Consider the following 19,007-nt stretch of genomic DNA (forward strand, 5'->3'; position numbering starts at 1 on the left):
AACCCCTTATTTCCGAAACAAATCAATCAGTATGAGTGTAACCAGTGATTAACGAACATCGTCACCCATAAACGATGAGCGAGCATATCAAAAAGAGAAAGGCGGAGGCTGAAAACCTGAATTTTATGACGATTTAAGAAGAGTTAAAAATTCATAGTTTTGAATAATCACGCCGTATTTCTTGTGTAAATTAATCCTTGTTTCTCGTTATCTAATTAGCACATTCAGATAGCAACTTGTGATAACGATGTAATTCACTGCTTTTAATTATAAAATAAAATTAATTCGCTGCCGAACATAGTTTAAACTTTTGACTCGGCCCGCCAACGTATTTTCTGCTTCCCATTTGGCCCACGGGGAAAAATAACTGGTCTCCCCCGCTTTGCAGTGTACTGTACAGTGTACAATTGTACATCCTAGTCGGTCTCTGGATAATTGCCTGATCTTGGAGTGGATGTGTATCAAAATTAGCACCCTCGCTTTCTTTTCGGCCTAGCTTCTGTAGAGGTTATCACTTCCAAACATAACCGGACTGCGATTCTTTATGGCTACAGTAATTTCAAACGCCACTAGATTTCAGCCACGACGTGTGTAATTGTGTAGATGGAAATAAAGCCACTTGTTAAAAAACTATAGAACACTTGAATTGAATAAGCCGACACCAGTACAGACAATATGAAAATAATCTAGGTAGTTTTAATGTAATATCCTGTCGCGCAGTCGTGCTTAAATGTTATTGTAGGTCATCAGAGCTGGATATGCACGTTCCATGCATAACTTGGTACGGATATGGGGCACAACATACGAATGATTTCGACTTGACTGTCTTCGTTTCGATTTATTCAGATTGACTGGCACGTCTGAGTAAAACGCTGGTAGTCGCGTACCATCTCTAAAGTAAAAAATAAAACGTCATTGAATCGGTGTCATGACAAGTATATATTTTCTGTTACTTCTGATACAGGCTCTCTTCCCTTCAGCATCGATTTCGCCGCAAATATTGGAATGGGTAGAAGAACTGTAACACTGAATATCCAACCGACAACTTCGATCCATGCTGGATACTCGTAGTCACCAAGTTTCAGTGGCGCGTATTGAACGCATGCCACAATTATTAAGATCTATAATTGAAAATCAGCGATGAATTAAGATGTATCTATCTGTTCGACTAGGAAGTGTGAGAAACGAACATACTGTGGACCAATGCAATGAACGAATTGAATGATACAAAATTTTGACAGAAATTCAGTGAACTGTGCGCGGACCAGAGATGAGCGGATTTGGAATTTCTATGTCCTAATCCAATCCAAATCTTAATCCAGAACTTTTGTATATTCAAGTCCATGTCCAATCCTAATCCGAATCCAATTTGAAATTCAGAAAAAATGCCAATTTCTGCAAGGAAATTTTTCATTCACAACCAAAAAACGTAGGCCTATACCATAGTGTAGTGTACCAAAAGTTCATTATTAAGTGATCTGAACAAAGTTTGTCGCCATTCGCCACGCGACATATCAATCTCCCAGAAAATCGATAAATCCAATACAAATCGAATAGTATATTGAAGTTCTGTACCTCCAAGAAGCACTTCCAATACAAATCCTAATCCGTTCAGAAAAAATCTCTAATCCTAATCCAATCCAAATCCGACAAAATTTCACAAATCTTATTTTTTCAAATCCTAATCCTAATCCATGCTCATCTCTGCCACGGACACGGACAAGTCGGACATGCTATTATTTAAATGTGACACGAGGGTAGAAATAATCAACTGTATTAGGTAGTTAAAGGCTTGGAATAGGCTACTATATGGGTTTGTGACATTCTGTCCGACCATTCCGGTATCCGAAGTGCTGATTTTCAACAATCATTTCCAGATATTGTTCGAGGCACAGAAGATTAAGAATAAGCCGGTGTATTATACTTACCAGAATAACACACGGATCCACAACAAGCATGCAGTATTTCACCAAAATATTAGGATAGTATCCAATCATGGACTTGACATCATCAAAGAACTTGTCCATTCCATAAATCCACGCTATTCCGGCGATTTCAGTAAATGCTATTGAAAGAACGCAGAAACCGCTCGTTCCATACATGTTTACGAGTTCGAAGACATATATGCCACCCTGTAAAAAGCTTGTCATAGCACAGTGGTTTTCAGCCACCGGTCAATGTTTGCTTTCCTTCCGGTCCGCCAAATTCTCAATCGCATCCATGAGTTCGATGTTGTTCAATAATAATTTGAGAAATGAAACTACAAATTACATATTGATTTTGAAATTTGGGATGGATTATTCTGTCTGAGGTCGTATAGAGTTCATGGTATACTTTGGACTTAACATACATCGCGATGGTGCTAGTGTTGTACCAAACTGTTTCAGGGCAGCCTACACCTACGCTATTACAACTCGAATAAGACTGGCATGCGAAGCAGCAGCTTGAAACAATTGGTTTTAGTGACTTCGAGGTACATCGTATTCGTATGAAACACAATAAAATCGCTAGTGTAGCCAATGTCTATGTATGCCTATACACGGTTTTAGGACTTAAACCGATACAAGTCGCATTTCAGTTCGCTATCTACCAAGAAAACAACGGAAGCCTACCTCGAAAAGCATTGGCAGTCCTAACAGAAATGGAAAGGCACACATGGCGAGACGGCAAATCTGAACTCCGGGATAGATAAACCATTCCGGCCTGACATCTTCAAGCAACCTGGTTATTCCTTCAAGCGATCCAAACTTTAAAAGATAAGTGTCGCTATCTTGTGTTATGTTAAGGGGCACTTGTGGCCGCATAATATACTAATCCACTGATCGCAATAAGGACATGCTGTCGTTTTATGTCCAGTTGCATGCTTCGGCGCCATGTGGAAAGAAGAAGAAGAGTTTACCAGATAAATATGGTGCATCGATTTATGCATCAAATATAGGCTATATCAAGCACTTACTACGGTATCAACGGCAATGAATCCCAGTGTTAGGAAAAATATAGCTGCCCATATCTGCGATCCGGGTAGTAGTGTAAGTCCAGCTGGAAATACTTCGAAAACGAGTCCAGGACCTGTAAATGGAATCGTGCTGTCAGATCTTCATGTAAGTCTATTAATAGATAGGTGTTCCTCGAGGTCCCCCATTCTTCAAAATCTTGAAGACCCATTTCTCGACAATGTTCAAGTTAATTGGTACTTTGCTGAATATATATTAGTATGTTGCGAATGTCAAAATTCATGTTCGCCAAATTTATGTTATAAGATCCTGCTCACAGTCATATTTGCACCAATTGCATGTATACTGCAATGACACGAGAGGTCGTTTGGGGCTGGTTCCGAGTTGTTTCGCTGCCACGGGTATTTGGAACCTATTCCGAATTGTTTTCGTGTATGTATTAGATTACAATAGTCTATAGCTATACGATGTGTAGCCCGTAAAGGCAGTCAATTTGACGAGATATCAGTTGTGCTCCCCCACTGTAGTCGCAATATAGTTGCAGATTGATTGATTGATTGATTGCTGTTGATTGTTTTGTACCTTGAGGGTTGTAAAATCATTTGACTTCCGCTGTTGAGAAATTGCCATAATTAGGGCAACTACGTGCTCTCTGTACGTGTATAATCAAACCTGAATGTGATGTCATTATGAATTTTCCATCATAAACGCAGTTTATCAATCGCTCAAACTATTCGAATGGCGTGTCGGGTCGAACAAAGTAAAATTATCAGATTGTATTGGATGAGAATATGGCGATTGGCGATTCTATAAATAAAGGAATTTCGTTTAATTGACCTCTCAATGCATCTCGAATCCTTTGGGGACTCGAGGACTTCAGGCTAAGAAATACTGCTCACGCACGATTGACTACATCATATTAGCTCACCAAACAACTTGACATCATATCTAGGCAGTGTCTTATTCCGATTTTTAGGAACGGTATACGTTACCGCAACAGTGAGTTACTGGGTTTTATGACGCTACCAGGTCAGAAACGTCACATTACCATAGAATGTCTGTTCTCCAATAAGCATAGAAGTCGCAGTTTGATACCCTGTTATATAGTCATGATATACCTTGCTCTGCAATGTCGGTTATATTTTTACTTTGGACATGTGCCATGTGTCCAAGGTAGCAGAATATTACGAATCCGGCGAAGACTGACGATCCGCAGCTCGTGGCAACACATATGAACGCGTTTCTAAATGAATCAACGAGCGTACAAAGGAATGCATTCGTGAATAAATGAAATGGGCTAAAACTTCTTACGAATATTAAAGTCATACAGCGGTCGTTCATGTGTTTTATTTGAGGATATTTTATATTATGACCAGCCGAAACGGGTGGTGCGTCACCAACTTTCTGGTTCGCTGTAAGTTCAGGCAGACGATGTTTGTGATAAAACTGATAATGCATCGTCATTTAGGAACGTTAGGATGCGAGTGTATTCGGTGAACAGCACGGACGGAGGGAAGAATCTACTGCACTAATTATCAGACTAAATTCTTATTATCATTCTCTTAATATGAAACCATACATATTTGTAGAATGATGTGTTTTATAAATATTTACGTGCATCTCAACAATTGCATTCTAAGCCACGCATGTGCTGTCCACACTTAATGTATTCTGAGGCGATAAGTACGTTTCTAATAGTCGATACATTTTTCATCGATAACTAACATACATCGGTATGAATTTACTCACTTATAGCAATCAGTGTGGTATTTATTGTAACTCCCGAGGCCATACAGCACGGCGAACGATACCCCTAACGTATATAGGACTTGTCCTGCTGCATCCAACCATACCTACGGTGAGAACCAATCGCACGTCAGATTCCTAAAGCATTCGATCGAACTCAATACACGATGCTATTTTACCTGTGGCTTAGCGAGTTCTTCTAAACGAGGGTATATGAAATACACCACCCCCTCTCCAGCACCCTCCAACATTGCCCCACGTATCAACAAGACCAACAGCATCACGTATGGCGATATTACAGTGACATACGCCACCTGAGAAATTAGAAATCGGGTTACAACATATTTGCTGGTAACGGTTGCGCGGGAAGAAGGCATATCGTTATTATTTACAGCGGCGGTATGTGCTGTGCAACTGTGAATGGGCGACATATTTGATAGAACGCGATATAAATAACGTGGTGAAACCACGGGCCGCACATAGGTGTTGCAGTGGTTGCAAGGCCCACCATCATGTGAAATGGTAACGGGGATGGCGAGACTGATCAATAAATGATATATCGGACTAAATATAACTGTTATGGATATACCTGAACGCGAAGTGCTGAAAAAATTCAGGTTATTTGTCTAAACTTTGTAAGAAATGTTCATGTGTAAAGTAAGAATATGCATATCTAAGTTTTTCTCCGTTCTCTTATCTCACTTGACTTAGCACAATAGTTCTTAACCGGCGTTACATAGGCCTATAACCCCAGGGGTTCCTGGAGCCAGTCCCTGTGGTTCCGCTGGAGGTCAAGACAATCTCAACTCATACATATGATCTGTGATGACATGTCATTATTGGTTGCAGGCAATTAGGATCATAGTCGAATTGTGAATGACGTGTTGTCACGTCATGTGCAGTGCAGTCTCAATGCTATCTCCAATATTTATAAGTTCATTCATATTTAATCAATTGATACGACGCTGTTTCGACCGAACAATACGATTACACTTTCCAAGGTTCTGAGCTGGTATCTGCAATGAAACACCTGAAGTCACGCTTATTTACAATGAAAATTCATTAAAATGTTTTCGCTATATTGAGAAATGATATTTTAATGGTTTTGTTCATTTAACACTCCGTTGATGCACAGTTGATTTTGTACACCAGTAATCTATAGTAACGTGTTAGATGTGTATCTATAGATGCGTACTGTGGCGAATTTTTGTTTTTGGTACTTAGAAAAATTTGGGGTTCCACGAAGTCTTGTAGATTAGCGTAAGTGTTCTGCGGGTTACGGTTGAGAACCATTAGCTTAGCACAAACTTACCAGGCTAAACAATAAATAAAAATCCATTTCGTGAGTACTGTATAATATCAATAATCGAAGGTTCTATTATTATTTTTATCTGCTGAAGACACACAATGTACAATACGACACACAGCAACAAGACACAATGGTATGTGATGATTAGATGGGTGAGTGCTGAAACGACCACGGTCTTTTGACTTTTGACTTTACACGTCAATGTAACGGTCGAATCACTTTCTGATCCAAAATCAAACAAGATCGGGACAGATATCAAAATACATTGTATCCGCTTTGACTACATCTCCGTTACCTTACGGTGTATCGTATGGTTAGCGTAAATGTTTGATCATAATTCAGATGTTTATAGAACTAAATCCGAATAACACGGTCGATCCGTAATAATACGAGCAGTAGTATTGGTTAATTCCATCTACATTAGTCTACGACAGGACATAAATTATAAATTATGAGGCTGTGGTGAATTTCTTATGACAAAGGTCTATTCAACGCATCACCTTTCCTGTCGTTTTAATTCCTTTCCAAACACACATATAGCATATCGCCCACGCCGCAATGAAACAAATGATCATTTTCCAGTTGGTAAACGATCCAATATCGTGGATTCCGGTCGTTTTTCGCAAGACGTAGTTACTGCACGTACACAATAGTATTGTAAAACACAATTGTAAAACACAGTACTAATTACTAAATGTCAACGTCTTACTTCCAAAATTCACTAGTTGATGTCGCCGTTTTCATCGCTACGGCAGTCATATTGATACTCAAGCTTTTTATATCACTCTGGTTCATCATCTCAAGCGATCCTATAATCCTGGTCACTGGGATACAACTGTACGTATTCCATGCATTATCTAAACACGAGCGTTCTTCTAAATTCCAAGTCGTATCGATGGAGTAAATCCGCAGGAAGGCAACATACCATATCTTATATCGTGTAGTGGTTTCCAACTAGGGTCTCTGATAATGTAGCGGGAGTGCGAGAATACAGAATAGCATTATTAATTAATTTAACGTCGATCTGAAGCCGAAACTTGAAGGTAGGGCTATAACTGCCGTCCCCAAACGACCCATAATGGCCGATTCAAGATACCAAGAAGGATAGTTGCCTCCAAAACTATATCCCCAGTCCCCATCAAGCGGCAGTTTCGACACAATTGTCTTAAACTGCAAATTTGTTGTAATGCTTCGCGTTATATGCTGTTACGAATCTTTCCTTTTACAATGCTGATGTTATTTGTTATTCTGTCAATCATGTGAAGTTAGTGCCATTAGTAGCCATTAGCTATCATTGTTAATTATATGTGATGCCAGGTCAATTCAATTCGATTCAATTAATTGCGAAAAATTTCACCATTTCACTACACCACAAGACTGCGATACAATGAAAGATCCCAAGGTGTCAAACAACTTGGAGTAGTCTTCGAAATCAGGCACCCACGTGGCCTAAGTGATGTAAAAATGAGGCATACACGCTGAATGGAAAGTAAAATAAGGTATAATAGAAAAAGACAGGTGACAAAATAGGTGGCATGTGTCGGAAGGCGAGATCGATACGTCAGGTCGTGGTCCTGTAAACTAGAGGGCTAGCTATAGTATTGATTCAGTAGAAAAAGTTTTTATTTCTACTTGAATGTGGACAATGTCCACTGGACATGATCGATGACTGGAAACTCCTCTTACAATATAGTGTGGTACGGATGTTACTAATCTCACGCGCTGCTAGTTTAACGTAATGCAACTCTAGTGTTTTCCTGATGGTCACCGATACTTCAAATTATTCTCATCATAATCATCGGGGAGAGGATAGGACGATAACACCGAAACGACCTAAATATACGAATAACGTAAACCTCCATGCAATTGCAATTTACAAGATACAAGTCTGTCGGGCTTCAAGATTTTGACTATGCTTCAAAGGGTCGGTCACCTAATTCTTCGAATGGGGTATGTAATTGTGACTAGAAAAAGGTTGCGAAGCAATAGTATAGAGGCTGATTTCCGTTTTTATGGGACGATATTGAAACTTGAGGAATCAGCTACCCAATGTCCATACGATACAGCTTTCTAACGAGTCATATCATAGAAATAAGTTAAAAGTTTCGATGATCCGTTTTTCTTTTAATTTCATCCGACTTACCGCATGTTGCCCACGGCAAATCACCCAGAGTCAGCGAGTGAACGAAGTAGAAAATAACCCATCCCATAACCACCATAATGTAACTGACGTAGTACCAGCAAATCACGAGAGCAGAATAACCAGCGCCCTGTGAATAAACGGTATGATTAGGCCTATATCTGACACAATAATGCAGGGGTTCTAAACCGGAGTGCCGCGGATTCTCCAGGGTGCCGCGTGACAATGAGGCATTGCAAGCTACGGCTACTATATTGCTGTTTGGTTCGGATTGCATGTATTGAAATCTCGGCGACGGTATGGTTCGTGATTGGAAAGGCACTAGACCAGTGAATTATATTGGTTATGCTATACTTTTTATATTATTCGCTCAAAATATATATTCATATTATGAAATTATACCTAGGATATACATACATACACCATGCTTTCAGCCGACTCTGGTGAGATGTAGTGACACGAGTGGAGTCACAATTTACAAGTGGAAAGTGCAGGGAAACGGTGTATTTGGTCCCCTGGTCCTGGCTACGCCGATAACGACTACCTACTAGGGATGGTGTGAACGCGAGGTTCACGTTCGCGTTCTGTGTGTGAACCAGTGATGAGCGGATAGTGCTTTTCGAGACTCCGAGTCCCTCCGGAAACTTTAGTGTCTGAGGAAAACTCCCTCCGACTCCGAAGAGCTCAATTCCAGACTCCGAGATACTCCGATGAATCTCGTCAAGTATCCGAAACAGTGGCAAGCATGGTACATGGTACACATGGTACATGTGATAATATGGTTGGCCTCATAGTATTGTTTACTCTCCAGTCCCCAATTGCAGTGCAGATGGCTGATTTTTATGCACTTGGCAATCATTTTGGCATGTTACCCGTCATATTACAACTTTACAAGGTGTCAACTGTCTGTGTTTTGGTTTGTAATCATAATCAATAGTATATTCTGGTCAGAGCTATCCAAAGATGTCGGAGACAAAAGTTACAATACTCGGAAATTCTCCGAAAAATTATCTGTAGTAAACTCCGGCTGCGCTCCGACTGTCACAAAATCGGCAAAACTCCGCTCCGAATCCACTCCGACTCCGCTCCGATGCTCATCACTGATGTGAACCTCAGAAATTTAGAGGTTCGCATTCACAATAGAACCTTCGTAGGTTCTGCACTGTGAACCTTTTTGGTAAATTGTAATTTGGACTTCACTATAAGATTTTTGGTTAAAATATATTGCATCTCAACTGCGGGTCACTCTATGCACGGCGCTGGCAGCATAAAAAATCAACACTAAACGAGCATGCACCTTGACAACATTAAAAGTTTTACTTGCGTTTTTGTTGCAAAAAATTTCTCGAAATATCTAGCTTTCCGTTTGTGAATATTTAGTGACTCTCTGCTGTGAGCTTGACCCGCAATCACACAACATCACGAGCGATATACGTAGTCAGCGAATGATGCTTATTCAACTAATCAATGACATTGACATCGTTTTCTGATGTAAAAATTCGAGCGGGCGTACGAGGTCAATCTTGACTTCATATTCTTACTGTATCATTAAAACGAAATCCGTGCGATTAAGTCGCTGGCTACTGCTATATAACTTGTTTTTCTTATGGTATCGGTAGCGTGTATAGAAATCCGTTTTACACTCTGCTCAATATCAATGTAGCAATACTCAGACTCCGAACTCATTGTCCGGTCTGTCAAAGACCGTTAAGGCGTAAGCTTATATTCCCTGGTAAGTCCTCGTCGAAATTGTTGGCAAAGCGACGGAATGTATTGATTTTATGAGATTATTATATGCCTTCATAACCGCAGTTGATACATTTAGCGACGTTTAAAACGCCAATATGTACTTCAGCAATGTGACATTATGTGGCCCGAGTCTTCGCTAGGTATCGTGTACATTAATATCATTGAAAGATAGGGTTGGAATTAGCAATATGACGTCACGAGGTTCACACGAACCCGAACCTTTCAGAGGTTCACACCATCCCTACTTCCTACTACTAACAGCAACGAAAATAATTTCGATGATATAATATCTGGAAGTTAATACTAAAGTAACCAAGTATTCCGCCAGGGTCATGTGTCGTAGGCCGATGCCCTTAAAAAAATGTGCATTAAACTCTGACTGTGGCTGGTCGTATTATCGTAACATAAGAATAGCCAGCCATAATTGCAATATATTATCAATTTTATCAACTTACTGTGGAAGTATACAGAATACAGCAATGATTGTATCATTGGATTGAATGTTCTGACATCGCAACTTTAGATGGTTCAATACATACATACAGCTTGCATAATAAGAATTCTTTCTCCACTTCTCTGTAGTATTAAATTCGCCGAATTTCACGTTAATTGTTTGAGGCTGGCACATAATCGTTTCGCTATCACTGTGATATTTATTCCCCACCATAGTAACTGGAACCTCAATCACGCAAACTGAATGGGGTTTCGCGACGAAAATTCTGATCTTTTGTCAACTTTTGTGATGGATAAATTATTGTTGGGACTCAGCAAAAAAGTCCCTAAATTTTTTCCATCTCATTCTTTATCTCTCCCTCTCTCTCTCTCTCTCCCTCTCTCTCTCTCTCTCTCTCCCTCTCTCTCGTTGGAAGAATATAATACTTATACTCAGGGATATATAGAACTCTATATATCGAGTTCTACATATCCCTGCTTCCACTTCACAAATAGCGAAAAGCAAGTAAGTATAAATCAGAAAATATTATGAATTAGACGTAGAAGTAATGGGAAATTAGTTTTGCTTGCGCAAGTACTAGAAGTAGACAAAAACTACTTGAATACTTCAGAAAAGTAGAAGTACTCAAGTTACTGACCACCTTTGAATAAGCGACAGTAGCTTTCCAATCATATGTTTTAAGTTAGAGTCACCGGCTTGTATTCGGCTTTAACTACTCTACGCAATTATTTGACGTGGCAAATTGCAATACGTCTCAAGCTATTGTTGGTGCGTTTCCTGCTTCATAAGCAAAATATAAATACTATTATTGGCAGGCGTTGTACTTTACAATTTATTCGACATTATTTCAGTATGATTTGAAATGCCGAAACCTCAGAAACTTGATCCAGTGCTGGTGTGCAGCGGACTATTTAAGGCATAATCATTTTCCAGTTGCTGAACGATCCGACCAGGGTTGTAACCAAGTCACAAGTCTCCGAGTCACAAGTCAAATTGACTTTTATTGTTTTGACTCGAGACAAATCGAGTCATTTTCAATTCACCAACGAGTCAAGTTCGAGTCCAAGTCATCGAGCAGAGGGTCAAGTCCGAGTCATGGTATCATGACTCTCGAGTCCGAGCCCAAGTCATTATGTTGACTGCTCGGTTTCCAGTTAAAGTCTTGTTAAACTCACTTTATATAACTATATTTGGTGATATCGAATGTTTCGAATTTATAATATACTAATTTTCCTCAGTTTTAGCAGTTTCTGATCGCATTTTCAAGTACCAGAACCAATCAGACGAAATCCCAGTAGGATGGTTACTTCACCATTCTTCGAAATTACAATGAAATGTTGGTCTTGGCCGTCTGAGTCTCGAGTCAATGACTTGGTCCGAGTCGTGCGCAATGACTCGAGTCCAAGTCGAGTCAATACACAGATTGACTCGAGTCTAGTCGAGTCATTACCGTATTTAAAAAATATGACTCGAGTCAGGTCGAGTCATCAGAAAATCGTGACTCGAGTCGGACTCGAGTCGAGTCATGACTCGAGTCATTACAGCCCTGGATCCTAAATCGTTTATTTCCGCCTATATGTGTCAGCACAAAACTTTAAAAAAGAATCAAGCTGCATATTGCTTTCGAAGGGTAGGAGAGTAATATATTTTTCCCGCACCATTGAGGTGATTAGACGATGTAGATGCGAAAGATACCGTAGAGACCAGTTTACAAGTTTGGCTTTGGTCTGACCCGGCCGGCCAGTAAGTGGCCCAACTATATGGGTGGCAAAGTTAATATATTCACCCGTGACCACGGATACGCATATAATAATGAGGTTCACATATTGAGAAGATTCAGTGTCGTTGCGGACGGCCGAGCTTATCTACTATTTAATTAGAAGTCAAACATCACTGCATTGCATATATTCAATTATTCATCCATATAGGTATTCTTTCCACATAATATAAGAACACACTGGGATGTCTCATTACCCTTAGTAGAGGAGCCAAATCCCAAGATCCGATGCATCCGCTTTGAGTAAACTGGCCAACCGCTGTCTCCATGAAGAGCATTGGTAATCCGAGAATAGTGGCAAATATCAGATACGGGATCAGAAAAGCCCCTGAGTGCAATATCAGGAAGCTATTGCATCAAATGAGCATTGCATATTGTTACCTCCTCCATTTTTGAAACAAAGGTATGAAAATCTCCAAACATTTCCGAGTCCGACGCTATATCCGATGGCATTGAGCAAATATTCGATAGTTCTGCCCCACTCCAGTCGTCTGCCATTACAAAACGATTATTTGGCGGAGTCTCGTTACATATGGCAAAGTTTATTATTATAGTATATATTTGATGTAAATATCGGTAAAATACATGCAGTCTGTTTGAAATGCCCGTATCAAGAGTCGGATTTTGAACCAAAAAAACACATCCTTTGTTCAAATGAGTCTAAATTATTTTCAAATTCATGTACAACAGGGCCGGCCAACCCGTGGCCCACGAGAAGGTTTCAAGTGGCCCGCGAGATAATTTCCGAAATTTCTAATATCATCAAAAATGGATTGCACAGATTTTGAGCTTGCAAGGTCAACCAAAAATTTGATTAGTCTGGCCGCAATACTTGAGATGTGATGACTAAAATATCAGTTCCGACGCATTGACAGATCCGTCAGCCATTCACATATTGGTACATATTCGTACACTACAATAAAGCAGAATAATTTGCGATATATTTATCAAAGTTAAAAATTTTCTACAAGCTTAGCGCAATATGTTGTCACTCGATTTCTTGTTTTTAATATTGTTACCCTTTTGTGAAAATGGAAGAACACCTAATGTATCAGATTGAGTCTAACTATATTCGCGATTACGAGACAAAGTGTCGTTCAACATATGCGACCTTGCGTTTGCGCTCGCAGTAAGACCGTCCACCGTGAAACCTAGGCACGAAATGATTGACGCATGCTGGTCACGGCTTTCGATATCGATATATCCATGCGCCGAATAGCCCAGTCCTCGCAAACTTAGCCCAGCGATATACAGCAGGCCCGCAATATAGTCAAGTGACAATATTATTGCCCTATGAACTTCAAAATATTTTCGCGCTTCGCGCGGATAGTGGCCCGCGCAAAAGTTCATCAATCGAATGTGGCCCTTTGGCCGAAAAGGTTGGCCAGCCCTGATGTACAACGATATACTTGGTATCCGCACGCGTCCCGCTAGGTCATGTTTTGCCTGCGATCTGATTTGAGATTGCGGGAGAACTCCAAGTAAAGCTATTTTATAAGCTCAAATTGATTTCAGTTTCAAAATAATGTTTTTGTTTTTTCAAAATAAGCTATGTGCCTGTGCCCAACATCACTATGTCTCACAAGCTGAAACGGCTTCGGCGATGGCAACGGCATTCCATCGACAGAGAATCAGCTGATATGAATGGGCACATTGCCGTGACGTGCAATGGCCGAGACACTATAGAAAGTGGCTTGGGGCTTTTCCGCAAGATCAAGGAGGAGCAGAAGTAGATAGTCTTTCTGCTGACAGCTTGTAGTGTGTCTCGCTGGCCCCAATATCGATTCCTTAGTTGCTGAAAAGCAGGGTTGTAACCTATAGTCACGTGGTTCCGAGTCACAAGTCAATCTCACTTTTATGGTTTTGACTCGAGTCAAGTAGAGTCATTTTCAATTCACCACCGAGTCAAGTCCGAGTCCAATCACGGAGTAGAGTGTCGAGTCCAAGTCATTGTGTTGACTGATCACTGATCAGCTCCGAGATAATGTCATTTGAAACCCACTTTTTACAACTATGCTCGGTGATATCTATAGCTTCGCATTTATAATATCTAATTTTCCTCACTTTTAACAGTTTTGGTAGCATTTTCAAGTACCAGTAAGTACTGATAGACAAAATAACAATAGTGTGATGACGTTACTATTCTTCGAAATTACAATGAAATGCCTGTCGGTAGACCCAGTCTCGAGTCACGCGCAATGACTCGAGTACAGGTCGAGTCAATACACAAATTGACTCGAGTCGAGTCTTTTTTCATTTTTAAGAAATTGACTCGAGTCAAGTGGATTCACCGAAAAATCGCGGATCTAGTCTGACTCGAGTGGAGTCATTACAACCCTGCTGAAAAGCGTTGTCAGGTATGTCGTGCGCGGCTCATAGTTCAAAATAAATGAAATTGAATTTTGATTATCATGATATTTATTGTTCTATTTGTCCTTCTTTAATAAAATATTACTTCTTTTATGGCAACGTTTTCACGGTAACGGTACTTCTTTCACGGTGACCGCCGCCCATATTAGAGAGCACAGTATTGTATTGACGTAAATCTTTACAAACATAGTTGCTGAACTGCTGTGATGGCATTCTTATGGCCATCGGCCTTTACGAAATTTGAAAAGTGGCCCGGACCCGTCTTGAGTTGGGACCCCTGCTTAGACCTCCCAAGTTAACCAGATGCGATATGTAATTTGCTTGAGAACTTCACCAAGTTGCACAATTTAATTTATATCATGAACGCATTTAAATCAACCATGTCGTCTTCGATATAGCGACAATCGTTAAAATATTCACCTTGGTTTGGTTCCATCTTCTTCAATTTTCAGTATATCCTTGTCGATTCTGTTAGAATTGCAAGGAAAGTATTATAGTCAGGTAATACATCTATTATTTAAGCTATTTCAAAGTTAACAGTAGCACCGCCTCTTAATTACGCATTACTGATAAAACTGAATATATACTTCCACTATAAAGATGAATGCTCATTGCTCACAGGTCTCCACTTTGACTACTGGTTTCCATCTTATCCCGCGAGACTTCGGTTAAAGTATTTTAGGCAGTTGTTATGATCTAAGATTGGAAATAATTACAGCAATATGTATCAGTGGTGGCGTCGATGGTCGATCGCGTCGACCAGCAGTGACCGGTTAGGATTAGCCTACATGTCGGGTTTCTGAAAACAGCGGAATTAAAAGTCGCGAAATAAAATAGACTTGCTGGCGAAAAGTAATCCATTCTTCTCCATTAAACTTGATGACGTCAAAGTTCCGTACAAATTTTTGCTCATTCTACCACTCGCTGCTATATTGATGATGTAATATAAGCGTTAGAGATGGTCCGAACCTCTTAAAAGGTTCCGGTTCGTACGGTGCGCTGCGAACACGAACCTCTAATGTCCTCTGACGTCACACTGCTAATTTGAAACACTATATACTTTTCCGTAAGGATAACTTCGTAGGCATACGTGTACCTGTACATGTACAATACTTAAGGGACAACAGTACATGCAATCGTATTCCGAAACGGAATAATATCATAGTGTCATTGTGTTGTTTGAAAATGTAAAATCTGGATAGTCACCCTATCCCTATCTGGATAGTCACCCTCTCTCTCAATCAGTGGTCACCAACCTTTTTGCAACCAAGGGCTACTTTTGGATACTGATTGAGGCGACGGGCTACCATTTACTCCCGCCGTTTACCCGTGTCAGACGGAATTTCCGCTTTGATATTCATAGCATTGGGCCGGTATCGCATAGCTGTAAGACTTCTAAGAGATTCTTTTAACTCAAAACATCTCATTTCAACCAGCTAGTCACAAAGACTTTTTAAGATATCACTAATTACTTCGCACCGTGTTTATATAAATTATTATAACTGTAAGCTCAGATTTTAAAATAAATCACGTCATACGTGAGACTGGACATCGTGTTATCTGTTTCTATACCAGTCAGTGAGAGGCCTGGCATTGAATGCTATGAACTAGTGCACTGTACTCTGAGTGAGTGTTGCAGATGTGCAATGCGCATTAGTGAGGCGTGTTCTGTGTTTGTTTTTTGATCAATGTCGTGTCCGCAAAGGCTAATACACAACGATAAGTTGAACCAAACACGCTTGTAACCTTCATCGCTGCTGCGCAAGTGCGCACTGCGCATTCACCACTGTACTTTTCCGTGTCAACAAGGCACCAAAAGTTTGCTGCAGCCTTGTGGGCTTTGAGGTGGAGGAGATTTTGCAGTGGTACAATTTCAATCTCGGACTGTTCAGCATCCAGACATGACGGATTTCATTATACCTGACAGCAGCATCGATTACAGAAAGTTAGAAACATGGTACTATAAACTGCGTTGAGTGTAAGAGAGACAAGCTGTGTCAAAAGATGCAATACGTAATGGTCATACTGCATCTGCTAGTACGTCACCGCTATCTGCTATCGGATAGTAATGTTGTATACTACTTAGGCATTGTCCGGGACGTCGGGCTACCATAACTGAGCCCCCCACCATTTCAAGAAGACCGTGGACGGCATGCCGTCATATCGCATGTATGGGCACTGGGCAGTATAGCCTACGCCGTATTCTACGTCTTCGATCTCTTGTTATTCTATTACATGTTGGTATTATTACTAATTTTAATTGGGGATATTTTATATCATCATTTTAAGTGTTTATATATATGTATTGTCATTTCTAAGTCACATGTTAAAGTTTGATTTAAACAAGAATAGATAAATCACTCAATTTATATATTTAAAAGCTCTCTGGTAACAATATGACGAATATTGGCAAATGCTGCTATTCGATCTATTTTTAGAGAAGGCTCGCGGGCCACTCATCTGGTCCTCGCGGGCTACCTGGTGCCCGCGGGCACCAGGTTGGTGACCCCTGCTCTAAATACAATCATACAAGTAGAAAGTAGCCTACAATGAACATATGTACACTTGTATATAACTATTGTATGTTTAGTATATAGGATTGAATGATATTGGTCCACATTGTTGAACTCGCTAGTATTAATTTCCGAAAGGAGTATAGTATTGGAAAGCGCCTTTTTACCTTTCTTTCGACGCCAATGTCACCTGCCTGTATAATAAGATATAATAAAATGACCTCGTAGTCATTCCTAACATGAGTCATGCCGATGTTACTCGAGCGAACGTCTTATCATATGATGTTATCTCATTGACAACGTTTCATCAGGTCTGAGGTCCCTTTCATTTGACCTGCAAGAGCCCCTCATTCCACCCGGTTATGTGGATGCATAAAATCTGGTGACGCAAAGCTCATCTCAGTTTCGCGTTTAATTTCCTTTTCACTGCCACTCGTGACAAAGCCAGTGATAGTAATTTGAGGCCAAGGAAATCTGATCACAATTGTTGAAATTGCCGTCACTTTCTATGCCTCCATTGAAGGGTTCATAGGGTGGAAGCTACTAGGTAGGTTTGCGAACGCGAACTTTTGATTTATCGAGGGCCGTATGCGAACGCGAACGTTCGCACCATCCCCAATAACCACTATATTGCCTGTCCTTGCAGTAAAACATCATATGTTAGTTTCAACGTGATTCTAAAGCAGGGGTGCCAAACTGCGTCCCGCGAAAGCCTCGAGAAACGTTTTAAAAATATTGATGAAAAGCGTACTGAAAATCAAATTACTGTGGTTACTGGATTAAACTTTTTCCTAATATATTTCAACATGATTACGATAAGTTATATTCTTACCATAGCATTTTATTTTTATTTTATTGATGGCGAGATAGCCCGACCTCGTGGTCGTGGCACATGCATTTTAAAAGGTTTCATTTGCTAAACATCACAGAAAGTGAAAATGAATGACTTAATTCAGACCACGAGTGTGATTTTAGATTGACAACACGAGCAAGTGTAGTACTCTTAGTGCAGTACTTGTGAAAACCGATTCGCGAGTAGATAGATTCGTTTCAAGTATTTATATTTATAATATTTATACAATGTAGAAGAGTATTTAATGGTAACATGGTTATGATGCTGTCAGCATTGTGTGTCCTGGAGTTAAACCCAAAGTACAATCAGTTCTAAGAATCTGTACGGCCGACCAATGTTCCCTCTAAGCTGCGCACGTGCGCAAATGCGCAGTGCCTTCACGGTCTCTGCGCACAGAAAATCTAACTTGCGCACAAAAAGTCTGAAGTGATGACCTTTTATTTGGTCGTTACGCACGGTTTTCCAAGGGTCTGCGCAGTGAGTTGGTGAGTGTGCGCAGACTCGTCACAAATTAGAGGGAACATTGCAGCCGACTTCCATCCCTAATTTTGACAATGAGGACTACCAGCTTATAAATGTTTCAGTCGCCTGTACGTTATCAAATGAATGTTTTTGGTTTGCTTTAAATATACGAATAGATATCTATTATTTCCATGTCGTCGGTCACTATGATTAAAAGGCTATATTGAATTTTGGCTTAGTAATCCAATTTTATATAGTGCGGGCCGCAAATGGATTCAAATGGTGAATGCGGCCCGCGAGCTAGAAAGTTTGCCCATCCCTGTTCTAAAGGCATTAGCTCAACGTACAATAGTTAGGTCGTTCCCTAGCTGTGTGGTTGTGTACAGTCTATTCACGGTTTTTGTAATTTGGACAATAGAAATATCTGATAAATTTACGAGACACTGTATAAATCATAACCTGACTGCAGTCATGCCAACCTTTTTCAATTCCAAGTCCTTGCCAAACTGCTGTAACCAACTGAAGCCACGGTTTCAAAATCTCTTCATTCAAACGTTAACTTCGGTCCTGGCCACAACTGTAGTAAGCGACTAGAACGTGCTAGATAACCGAATTAGTAATAATGCACTGAAGCGATAAGTGGTCTCGCTCGGCGAGACGTCTGTAACACAGAAGTGTGT

At 40.2% G+C, this 19,007-nt stretch overlaps 1 protein-coding gene and 1 long non-coding RNA gene across 5 annotated transcripts in view; one reads left to right on the forward strand and one right to left on the reverse strand.

The window, feature by feature from the left end:
• The window catches only part of LOC145441597 (uncharacterized), a 209,639-nt gene that overhangs the window by 56,360 nt on the left and 134,272 nt on the right, over nt 1-19,007 (forward strand). The gene's annotated exons all lie outside the window — the stretch shown is intronic.
• Nucleotides 575-18,961, reverse strand: LOC145441590 (sodium- and chloride-dependent creatine transporter 1-like). Of its 4 annotated transcripts, none has more exons than XM_080319495.1 (15): nt 18,807-18,961; nt 14,920-14,967; nt 12,511-12,620; nt 12,327-12,457; nt 8,153-8,279; nt 6,719-6,866; nt 6,510-6,645; nt 4,880-5,014; nt 4,704-4,807; nt 4,073-4,197; nt 2,957-3,069; nt 2,613-2,747; nt 1,929-2,132; nt 954-1,121; nt 575-892 (listed from the first exon to the last, which is right to left on the reverse strand). In XM_080319495.1, the coding sequence occupies exons 4-15, from the start codon at nt 12,405-12,407 to the stop codon at nt 839-841; spliced, it is 1,530 nt and encodes a 509-aa protein (XP_080175621.1). In that variant the 5' UTR covers nt 12,408-12,457; nt 12,511-12,620; nt 14,920-14,967; nt 18,807-18,961; the 3' UTR covers nt 575-838. The 4 variants fall into 4 exon arrangements, with proteins under 4 accessions (XP_080175621.1, XP_080175620.1, XP_080175619.1 ...); XM_080319494.1 differs by lacking the exon at nt 18,807-18,961 and adding an exon at nt 15,119-15,713 and having other exon boundaries at nt 6,719-6,833; XM_080319493.1 differs by lacking the exon at nt 18,807-18,961 and adding an exon at nt 15,119-15,712.

This window comes from Botryllus schlosseri, chromosome 6 (genome assembly GCF_051294905.1).
Source record: "Botryllus schlosseri isolate E-star chromosome 6, Bs_hap1, whole genome shotgun sequence".
Classification (NCBI taxonomy): Eukaryota; Metazoa; Chordata; class Ascidiacea; order Stolidobranchia; family Styelidae; genus Botryllus; species Botryllus schlosseri.